Source organism: Palaemon carinicauda, chromosome 11 (assembly GCF_036898095.1).
Source record: "Palaemon carinicauda isolate YSFRI2023 chromosome 11, ASM3689809v2, whole genome shotgun sequence".
Lineage (NCBI taxonomy): Eukaryota > Metazoa > Arthropoda > Malacostraca > Decapoda > Palaemonidae > Palaemon > Palaemon carinicauda.
The window spans coordinates 143906569-143918652 of NC_090735.1; the positions used below are offsets into that span (position 1 = coordinate 143906569).

A 12084-nucleotide genomic window follows, 5' to 3' on the forward strand; every position below is an offset into this window, starting at 1 on the left:
GCCGACCCTTCCCTTAGACGGAAGTGTGTTTAGGTTTTTGGTAATTTTGCTTAACAAGTTATAGATCTATTTATTTTATATCTCTCCGCCTTTATAGGCCTCTTCGATTAACTTTCCATTTATTATAAACTTATAAAAATTAATTTTTATGTTTGTTCATATGCGACCTTTCCTAATAGTAGGCGGTCCTTACTTGGAACCGAAGTTAATTAACATTGAGCCCGTCATATCGTATTTACCTTTTAAGAATTTAATACTTTTTTAATTTTAATGTTTTATGAAAGAATTTCTTTGATAGTCTCGTACTGTTTTCAAAGATGAACTAACGTTTAGTTTAGTCTCCGCAGTTGTTGACGTTCAGAACGTTCAACATGCGCTCTATCGTTACGATAGAGAGAGAGTATTTCACGGTTTCACGTTGCAGTAAGAGTAAACCGATTCTAGCGTTTCGTTCATTCTTTCTTAGCTTAAATGGTTTAAATTCTAAATAAAGGAACTTTTTATTTGGGAAACCTTTCAGTTTTTTTCCTTTAGCAAATAATATGTTTTAACGATATATAATTGGGCTCGTCTCTCAGGTTCTAAGTCAAGAGAGAAGAGAGAGAGAGAGATAGAGACGGAGGGAGAGAGAGGAGAATAAACGTTTCGTTCAAGCGGGTAACGTTGTTCTCGTTTTTTACTCTTCTCCCTAGTCGCTGTAGGGGAAGAAGGTAAAACGTTTCTAGAGTTTTATTCTTGTTCCCAGGCTTTATGCGGTGAGAGATTTTAAACGTAGTTTATTTGATCTAGTGTTTAGTCTCTTTTCCAGCCACTGAATTCTTTATCTTTAATTATGTTTTTCTGTTGCATTGTAAAACTGTTTTCGCAATTACTACCTTTTAATGAAGGATAGGATTGCGTGTTTCAGGTAGAAATCAGTTAAAGTTTCGATTTCAGTGAAATAAGTGCAAACAGAAAATCAAAAGTGATAAAGTGATATGCGCAAAGTGTTACAGTGTTGCGTTCGAGGGTTCGTCTGTTCGTGCCAGTTGTTCACCTAGTCCGGGACCTCTTACAAGCTCCCAAGCCCAGGGGAGAAGTAATGTCGAACGACTTATGGGTTCCACAGGCCTTGATCGACGAACAGACGTTTCCCTCCATGGTTTCGGGTGTATCTACACACGTTGCCGACGTGATCGCCCCACGCACACAAAGACGAGAGAGCCCATTTATTCCTCGTCTGCGGAAGAGGTTTCTCGTAGAAACCATGGACCAAATCTTGCAGCTTTTTAAGTGCAAGTCGGTCCCTTCCGCGCAAGTCCAACGGCCTAGGTGTAGCCACTGGGTCAGTTCGGACTCGCTGCAGTCATCCGACGACTGCGCACCTCCCAAGAGAGGCAAGGTGGTACCGCAACAGGCAGTAACTCCGTCTGTTGCCGCACCAGCTGTTTTAGACCCTCAGTCACAACGGACAGTAGCTCCGTTTGTTGCCGTCTTTTGTAGACCCTAGTGGTCTTTACTGCAGTCTATACAGACTCAGTTAGCTGCGTTTATGCAGGAGTTTCGTGCAGAGAAGGTTTACACTGCTCTCGTTAGCCTACAACCTGCCACGGTTGTGCGCCCAGCTCACACTAAGGCTGCCTGCTCCCACACTCCGGCTGCGGAGAGCTCCACCTCCGTTGCGCGATCGACCCTGCCAGACGCATGTTAACGTTAGCCGACGTGCGGCTCCCTCCGTTAACATGCGTGAGCTACCGCATCAGCAGTGGGAAGGTGGAGTCAAGCTGCCGTGTTTTGACGCGATGCGTTAGTTTCCGCAACCCACGGCAGTCCCCACCACGCACCACCACTCCGCTTTGGTTTTTGCCTGCTCCCACACTCCGACTGCGGAGAAGGTTGACGAGGCACCCGTTGGCCTACAGCCTGCCACGGTTGTGCGCCCAGCATGGCTGCCTGCTCCCACACTCTTGTTGTGAGAGCTCCTCCACCCATGCGCAGTCGACCCTGCCAGACGCATGCTGACTCCCACAGACACACGGAGCACTCCGTTGCCGTGCGTGAGCTACCACAAGCTGCCGTGTTTTGACACGGTGTGTCAGCCTCCGCAACCCACTGTGGTTACCGCCACTCGCCCGCAGCAGACTAGTCAGTCAGGAGTTGAGGCTTCCCCACACAGCTTTGGTTGTTGCCAGCTCACAGACTGTCAAGCAGTTACATGACGTTGCCTTCTGGTCTGCTACTAATGCACCAGTGCTGTATGTCCTCACGCACCTGTTGTGGTTGACAGTTCAGTTTTTGACAGTTCACAGACTGTCAAGCAGTTACATAACGTTGCCTTCTGGTCTGCTGCTTGTGCACCAGTGAAACCCTCACTGAGATAACCTAGCTTTTCTCGGACATGGTTCCTGTAGATGAGAAAGTGCTGTTCTCCCTCCTTCTGATATTCCCTTGAGGACTCTGTCATTTAGAGAGGAGCCTTAAGCTGCTTAGCCTCCTATGGACTTTAATTAAAGCATAACATGCTTCCAGGGATGGTAAATGGTTCCGCTTCAGTCGCTAACCCCGTCTGTTGCCACACCTGCTCCCATAGACCCTTATGGGCTTTGTTGCAAGACATGCAGTCCAAGCTTGGTCCTTGATAGAGGATTTTTTACGGAGAAGAACCTTCTAGCCAACAACCTTCCTACCGGTTGGTTGTACGCCCTGTTGACGCTGAGGTATCCTACTCACGTCCGCCAGTTGAGATGGTTCCTCCACCGGTGCAACCCAGTGTGGGTTGCCAGTCGCACGTTGAAGTTAAGCGACTCTCGGAGGTGGTTGTGGACGTTCAGTGTGTCACTAGGAAGACGTTCAACAACCAGCAGAGGTGACTTGTTGTGACGCAGTGCGGCAACCTCAGCAACCCGGTAGGGGGTTGTCTGCACAACCCAGACAGTCTAGACAGTTTCGGGTTGTTGCTGTACTTCCTCGCGTCCCCATGGTTGACAGTTCACAGACTGTGCAGCAGTACCATGATCTTGTGTCCGGCTCCGTCACGCATCCACCAGTGCGACCGGATTCAGCGAGTCAGACGTTGCCCACTCCGTTGCCGTTTCCTCATCAGTTTCGGATGAGGAACCCTCTGATGAGGACATGGCTGAACAAGACGATCAACCCCCAGCCCTGCTATCCATCCAGAAGATGCTGAAGAAGGAACACGGCCCTGTCAGGCTGTGGATGAGTCTGGTTAGGACACTGTCATCCGTGGTTCAATTGGTGTCACTTGGAAGACTACACCTCCGTCCTCTTCGGTATCATCTAGCTCTTCACTGGAAAAGGACAAGACGCTAGAAGCGGTCTCGATCCCGGTTTCCGGAAAGATAAGTCTGGTCTGACTTGATGAAAGGACTTTATCAACCTTTCAAAGGGTCTTCCCCTGACTGTTCAGACTCCCAACCACGTTCTCTTCTCAGACGCATCGGACGTAGGCTGGGGTGCGACCTTAGGCGGTAGGGAATGCTCGGGATTATGGAACTCGAGTCAAAGGACAATGCATTTCAACTGCAAGAAGCTTCTGGCAGTACGTCTGACCTGGAAAAGCTTCAGGTCTCTCCTTCAAGGCAAAGTGGTGGAGGTGAACACGGTCAACTCCCTGCTTTGATGTACATCTCCTAGCAAGGAGGGACCTACTCTCTGACATAGTACGAGTTCGCAAGTGACCTCCTCTCCTGTTCAACAGGTCTAGACTTTTCACTAGTAACGAGTTTCATCCAAGGCAACTTGAATGTCTTAGCAGATTGTCTCAGTAGGAAGGGACAATAATTCCAACATATTGGACCCTCCACAGGGATGTATGCAAGAGACTTTGGGTCACCTGGGGCCAGCCAACCATAGATCTCTTCGCAACCTCGATGTTCAAGAGGCTCTCAATACTTTGCTCACCTATCCCGGACCCAGCAGTAGTTCTTATAGATGCCTTTCTACTAGATTGGTCTCATCTAGATCTATATGCATTCCCTCCGTTCTAGATTGTCAACAAGGTACTGCAGAAGTTCGCCTCTCACGAAGGGACAAAGTTGACGCTAGTTGCTTCCCTCTGGCCCGCGAGAGAATAACTTACCGAGGTACTTCGATGGCTAGTAGACGTTCCCAGAACACTTCCCCTAAGGGTGGACCTGCTACGTCTGCCACGCGTAAAGAAGGTACTCCAAGGCCTCCACGCTCTTCGTCTGACTGCCTTCAGAATATCGAAAGACTCTCGAGAACTAGAGGTTTTTCGAAGGAGGCAACCAGAGCGATTGCTAGAGCAAGGAGAACATCCACCCTTAGAGTCTACCAATCGAAGTGGGAAATCTTCCGAAACTGGTGCAAGTCAGTATCCGTGTCCTCGACCAGTACCTCTGTAACTCAAATAGCTGACTTCCTCTTATATCTGAGGAAAGAGCGATCTCTTTCAGCTCCCACTATCAAGGGTTACAGAAGCATGTTGGCATCAGTCTTCCGTCACAGAGGCTTAGATCTTTCCAACAATAAAGATCTACAGGACCTCCTTAAGTCTTTTGAGACCACGAAGGAGCGTCGTTTGGTTACACCTGGTTGGAATCTAGACGTGGTTCTAAGAATCCTTATGTCAGACAGGTTCGAACCACTTCAATCAGCCTCCCTGAAAGATCTCACCTTTAAGACTCTTTTCCTGATATGCTTAACCACAGCTAAAGGAGTCAGTGAGATTCATACTTTCAGCAAGAACATCGGATTCTCATCCGAAACGGCTACATGTTCTACATCTTGGTTTTCTAGCCAAACACGAGCTGCCTTCTCGGCCTTGACCAATATCGTTCGATATTCCAAACTTATCGTATGGTTGGAAATGAACTAGAAAGAGTATTATGTCCTGTAAGAGCTCTTAAGTTCTATTTTAAAACCTTTACGAGGCCCGTCTGAAGCTTTATGGTGTTCAGTTAAGAATCCATCTTTGCCTATGTCAGAGAATTCTTTATCCTATTTTATCAGACTGTTATTACGAGAAGCTCATTCCCTTCTGAATGAGGAAGACCAAGCTTGGCTGAAGGTAAGGACACACGAAGTTAGAGCTGTCACAACTTCCGTGGCCTTTAAACAAAATAGATCTCTGCAAAATATATTCGACGCAACCTATTGGAAAAGCAAATCAGTGTTCGCGTCTTTTATCTTAAGAATGTCCAGTCTCTTTACGAGAACTGCTACACTCTGGGACCATTCGTAGCAACGAGTGCAGTAGTGGTGGGGGCTCCACCACTACAATTCCCTAATTCCAGAACCTTTTTAATCTTTCTCTTGAAATATTTTTGGGTTGTCCGGAAGGCTAAGAAGCCTTTCGCATCCTACTTGATTTGGCGGGTGGTCAAAATCATTTCTTGAGAAGCGCCTAGATTAGAGGTTTTGATGAGGACCTTTAGTATGGGTTGCAACCCTTCATACTTCAGCTCCTAGGAGTCGCTCAGCATCCTATGAGGATCGCGAGGCTCAGTAAAGAAGACGTACTTAAAAAGGCAGAGTAATTGTTCAAGTCGTCTTCCTTACCAGGTACTTATTTATTTTATGCTTGTTATTTTGAATAACTGCTAAAATGAAATACGGAATACTTAGCTCATAATGTCAACTTGTAATGCTGGTCTCTACCCACCCCCCTGGGTGTGAATCAGCTATATGATCATCGGGTAAGTTTGATATTGAAAAATGTTATTTTCCTTAGTAAAATAAATTTTTGAATATACTTACCCGATGATCATAAATTAAAGGACCCACCCTTCCTCCCCAATAGAGAACCAGTGGGACAGAGGAGAAAATTGGTTCTTTGTTGACATCGAGTACTTGAGTACCTACTTGACAGATGGCGCTGTTGATGTACACCCCCACCTGTATAGCGATCGCTGGCGTATTCCGCCCGTAGGTTTTTTCTGTCGGGCAGCAGGGATGCAGCTATATGATCATCGGGTAAGTATATTAAAATTTAAATTTCCAATATGAAAAAAAAAAAATAGGTTGACCCAATACATGAATATTTGAAAGTACAATTTCAATTCAAAATCTGTATTGTAAAGGAAAAAACTAATATCACTACATTTCAGTCTCACAATAACTAGATTAAAAGAATAGTCTGATTTGAAAACACAAGAAATATTTAAATGCTGGACACCCCCATATCAATACAATACAAAGTCCCCAAGAACAGGTTATTTAGTAAGCCATACATTTAGTGAAAAGACATCACTCACAAAAGTTCAATAATCTTAGTACATGTGTGCAGCATAGGATTGTCCTCCTCCTCCTAAAAACTTACTGGAAGAATAAAGATTCTCCACAAGCATCATTTCATCACAGCCAGACCAATTCACAATAATATTCAGTCCCTTCAAATTTACTCGCACTTGGAAGTTTCTTTCAATATGAAAATTCAAGTGCATGCATAATGCTTTACGTGGCAGTTAAAGGCAATTTTACTTTTATTTTATTTTCTTTGTCTACTGAACACGGACGTTCTACAGACGCTAACTCACTCTAGGTTTTGCACATTACCAACTACACTCATCTAGGCAAATATATGTATCTTGATTGTGTTTACTTGTGTTTAATAACGTGCAGCTTGAATTGATACAAGAGTACAGTCAGCGGTTAAACACTTTCAATCAGAAAGGATATCACCCCACTATGGGGCTATTTTCTACTCCTATCAAGTGAGGATTTCCTGTCGCGATCATTAACTCCACTATGCCCTTTCTTGATCTGACACTGTTGTTAACCCAAGCCAATGGCATGATATCAGACATGTAGATGTGGGTACGTTCCAGTAAATAAAATTAATTAGGACGAGCCATGCATCCTAAGGAGGACGTGCTTTGATTACTTTGTCTTCAAAATCCACACGCTTATTCATGACTACTTCTCTGTTCTATTCATCAGAATTACCTTTAATTACATCCAACGACAACCCATTAAATCCTTGTGAATACCACAGGAAACAAAGATCTCGGTATTCAAGTGACAGCTCTTCCTTTCACTACAGTTCAGGGTTTGTTATAAATCTACTTGATCTTTAAAAGCCCTACTAGGTGTAGGGACCCGTCGCCAGCCATTGGCTATGAAAAGAAAGAAAAAAAAAAAAAAATTGAGTGATAATAGATATGAGCTAACTAAATTCCTAAAACAACTCGGCTGAGTCCCTGGTTAGGCTGGAGGAACGTAGAGAGTAGAGGTCCCCTTTTTGTTTTGTTTCTTGTTGTTGTCGGCTACCCCCCAAAATTGGGGGAAGTGCCTTTGGTATATGGATGGACAAATAAAACAATTTAAAAGATTTAGTATTTTTCCTGAACAGTCTTTCTTCTAGTCTCAAAACTTCAGCCTTCAACACCTGGCCAACAGTTAGAATCCTCTTGAAGGTTAAGGTGAGACATATACCACTGACTTCATGAGCTGATACCTCAACCCTCTTACAAATCGAGGCATATACCCCAAGGATCGTCACATGAAGCCAGAAAGAGACAGTGTTCTTCGACACCTCTTTCTTGGTTTTACAAGTGCTAAGGAAGAGGTGCTGACACTAAGGCATGTGTTGTATTCTCTTCAGATAGTACTGAAGAGCCCTCAAAGGACACAAAAGCATGTCCTCGTGATCACCACCTGACACTGCACTTGGAGAGGGATGGAGAAGATCTTGAACTTGGGTCCATGCACCAAAGGATTATGGGTTTCGGCAATGAACTCTGGCACAGACTTACAAGTGACCTCCATCCAACCCTTAGGATGGGAGACTAGAAAGACCATGCAACTCACCTACCCTCTTCGCCAATACTAGGTAGCAAAAAGAAAATTTTGAGGGTCAGATATATGTCTGACAACCTTCTCAAAGGCTCAAACACAACGTGTATAAGATCCTTGGGAAAGAGGATCCCATCCCATTCTGGGGTCCGAGGTCTCAGGATGGGCAAGATTGCTCGAAGCTCTTCGTGAGCATAGACAGTTCCCATAAAGAGAGGTCTATACCCTAAAGTCGAAAGACCGCATTCACGGCTGACCAGTGGCCTCTGACTGCTGCATGACTGAGAGGTACCTCTCTTGGCAAAGGAAATCTGCAATTGCAGATGGCCCACTTTTCTTGAAAGACAGTTGCAGAGGGCCTTTGCAGGTATCTAGACATCTCTTATTCAGTCCGTTGCAAAAAGCCTTTCGTTCAGAAGAAATGCTGGATAGTCTAACCATGAAGCCCCAGCAACTTCATGGATTAGTGTTACCTCTGAAGGTGCAGCTGACAGGGAGGTGAGGTACATTGGGATAGTTCTACAGGGACCTCGACTAGAAGTGTTAACAAATAGGGATACCACACGGCATGTGGGCATCTGGGAACCACCGGGGTCATCCAAGGACCAGGTGTGATCAGCACTCAGTTGACCAGCTAAAAAAATCTAAAATTCTTTCTATATGCCTGAAAATAAAGTATGAAATCTCTCCCTCTCTCGCACACACAAAAAAATGAAATTGAGATACCAAAAAAAGGATCGAGATATAATCTATCTATACTGGTAATGAGTTTAACGTTTTCTGAGGATTTGTCAAAGAACTTTGTCTCTTTGCACCTACTTGTGAAACTATTACCTGCCAATACTGGTGAAGAAAATATTTCCAATGGAGGTTTGTAAAGACAAAGTACAGGTATGGAATTATAGAATTTCGTACGATTTTTTTAAGACTTTTTCCTCTTTTTAGAGATATTCTAAGCCATTAATTATTAGCCCAGGTAAAAATCTGTACAAAATAGTACCCTTTAATTATACATGAGATGAAAATAGGGAGTTGAGTATTTAATTCCCATAGAGATTGCTGGAGCTGTGCACCTGGGATGTTGCCACCCAAAGGCAACTCTGACCATGCATCAGCGTTTGCCCAGGCATAACATATTTAGACCTTCAGTCGCATGATCTTGAGCTTGCTGATGCAATTACCTAAAGGAAAGACTCACTGCTGCTGTGTCTAGTAATTTAACCTCTGCTTAGGTATAAGATTAGACTTCACCCAATTTATCAAAATCCCCCCATATTGATAAAATAAGAGAAATCATAAACCAGTTGCAGCAGTTACTCTTTCCCTTATTGTCCTAGGCGTTGCTAAAACCAACCCGGAGAAGGCTTTACTCTCTTCTTTCCCTTCAAAGCATACATTTGCCACAGCACAAAAGGCTACAATCTGCACTCAGCCCTTGCGGATAGCTGCAAATAATCATGCCTCCTACAAGAAGCATGGAGAGAATGGTTTATCCATAAACCAGTTGCAGCAGTTACTCTTTCCCTTGCAAGTATGAAATTCTTGCTTATTCACATCCATGTTCAACACAGCCAACACCCAGCCTTCACTTTCTAGAAAGTAAAAGGAAAAGATCAAAGCCTACTCGTTATGGTTGAAGACAAAGGGGAAGAGTCTCCTACAGGAGGATGGCCGGGCTACTTGTCCATGTGCACCACCTGTTGTTATATACCATGTTAACAAATTCAACAGCCGCTCTAGCTCCGCCGAAGACATTCCTTGTTTTAAATGAACAAAAAGTTTGTAAACACATAGGAACAAATAAATAATTTGGATGATTTAGGTGAGTGATTGATAAAATTTTTTCTATATAAATTACTATTTTTTAGGGTGTATTCACAACATCCAGTGCCTGTCATTCATACATCGTTACCAGACACAACGCGGACCAGCAATGAGCATAAATAAAACCAAAAGCAAGAATAAGACAGGAAATCAACATCATGACCATTTTTGTCGTTCATAAAAGCAATGCCAATACTGTACTAGTAGGCACACAATTCCAAATTAGCATGTTTACTGCATGACATCTGGCTAGTAATTTTTAGGTTGTGTGTCTAGTAAAATGTTATCAGTGTGGTTATAAATAATTCTACCATCTCTAAAAAGACTGTTTGTCACCAGATCTACACCTTTGGTTGAGCACTCCCCATGTCATATCTTCTCATTTTTGCCACACATCATAGTCGTAATGATGTTTGGCCATCAGACAGTGCCTGTTGTGTGGAGGCACCCTTGGAAAATTTTCCTTCCTGAACACAAAACTTACAATTTTCCATGAACCTGCTTCAAATAAGAGAAATTATGAAGTCCGATATGTTTATAATTTACAATTATAGAAAAGTATTTTACAGAATGATCAAACTTGAAAAATACTAATACACAGTAGTATTGTATTCTTCATATACAATTCATGTACTAAAGATAGTACAAAAAAAAATATTGACCTCGGCATTGAAAAGAAAATATTTTAAATGTAAAACCCAACCAAGTATGGAGTAATCATGTCAATTAATAAAGGCCTAATTTGGCAAACTCACTTGTTTTAATGAGAAACCTTATTCTTAACACATGAACTGTAATTGAAATTAAAAAAGCATCTATCTTGTACTGGTCGCAATTTGAAGTTCTAGAGATGATTACTAAAGTTTAAGCTATGAATACTTCCACTAAAGGAAAACAGAGTATTGCTAAAATAAATATCAACGGGATATCAAAACACAATTTGTTGAAAGCTACAACACAAAAGACAAACACGTTACTAGCTGATCAAACTCTTCTAACTTTTACCTAAGAGTATAACTCAAAGGTTTCACCCCCAAATACTCTTGGATGGTAATTGGACTAACAGATTCCAGTCCAGACTAATTAGTCCAAATTTATTGCAAGGATGGAAAAATCATCAATACTAATAAACAAACAATAAAAAGAACATCGAAAATCTTTCTCTGAATAGATCTTCCAAAAAATGAATGCTTACCTGCTAACTTCAATTCATCCTCTTTCATCAACTTAGGGTCAAAAAGAAGAGTAAGTAGTTCCTGAAAAAAAAAAAAATTGAAAGCTTTTCTAAAATCATATCCATGCAAAGTGCTAACAAATACCATGTTAATTCATCTGAAATTTGACTAAGCTTCTAATTTTGAAAGCATGAGAGCAATCAAACTTTTCAATGACTTAATGAAAAACATATTTTTAATGATGAAATTTATCATTTTTTTACTACCCTATTTCATATTACTTCTGCAGTACTAAAAGCTGTGTCAACATCTACCCTAAAATAAAAATTTCCAATTCCTCCCCTTGCAAAATGTCTGCCTCTCTGGGAACCACTACACCATCTGGCAATTGATGGCAATTAATTAGACAATGATATGACTTATTACTTTCTACTTTTCAATTCTTGAAGTTGAAAACATGACAAATTTGTTAGTAATTTGTATTTTTCCTAACAATACAAACCTTAGCTATTTATAGAGGTATTACTTTCAGCGAAGCTGAAATGACGAGCCAATAGAATTTAGCCAGGGTTAACTACCCATCCCACTAGTTAGAGGGGGATAGTTAGCCACCCCTCTCACCCACACACCTGTGACTGTGTTTCAGTTTGCTTGGAGGTAGGACTTCGACAGGGGACAGGGTTGGCGGGCAAGTACTGTATGTATAAATAGCTAAGGTTTGTATCGTTAAGAAAAATATAAATTACTTCCAAATTTGTCATTTGTTTCGTAACTGGAATACAAACCAATGCTATTTACAGGGGTGACTCACCCATTAGGAGGGTGGACGTCCCTGCCAATCTGGCTTTTGGTCTTACCCGAGGTACTCCCTATTGTGCAGGTTAGTGCACAAATAAGGAGACCCTAACACCTAGCTAAACCTGCTAAGTATGGTCTGCGGCCTACGCAATCTGTGTGTGATAAGATACAGTACTAGCAACGTGACCGTCAAGGTAAAAGTTATCCCGAATCTTGTAGGAATAACCGAGGAGAACGAGACATTCCCAATACTACCTCGCCCGTGTATGGGGACGCAGCAGTATTGGGACAATACTAGGTTACACGGGGAGCAATGGTTTACCTGCAAAGGTTTGAGGTCAGCTTCTGCAGGGGAACCACGTTGCTGATTTCCCCAAGGGAGGAGAAGATGAAGAAAGGCAAAGAGCCAGACATTCCTTTTCATTTATTCAGACTAAGACCCGGGTAACAAATGCCTCAACCTTCTGCTACTTGTCCAATAAGGAACTTGAGGTACTAAATCAGCTGTTGTGCAACCACCACAGGACCGATA

At 42.7% G+C, this 12084-nt stretch overlaps 1 protein-coding gene across 1 annotated transcript in view; it reads right to left on the reverse strand.

Annotated features, from left to right (window-relative positions):
* LOC137650264 (AP-4 complex accessory subunit Tepsin-like) overlaps positions 1 to 12084 on the reverse strand; it is an 84219-nt gene that overhangs the window by 39488 nt on the left and 32647 nt on the right. Inside the window, exon 5 of the mRNA XM_068383567.1 lies at positions 10775 to 10835. Within this exon, the coding sequence (XP_068239668.1) occupies positions 10775 to 10835 (61 nt within the window). The remainder of the gene's footprint in view (positions 1 to 10774; positions 10836 to 12084) is intronic.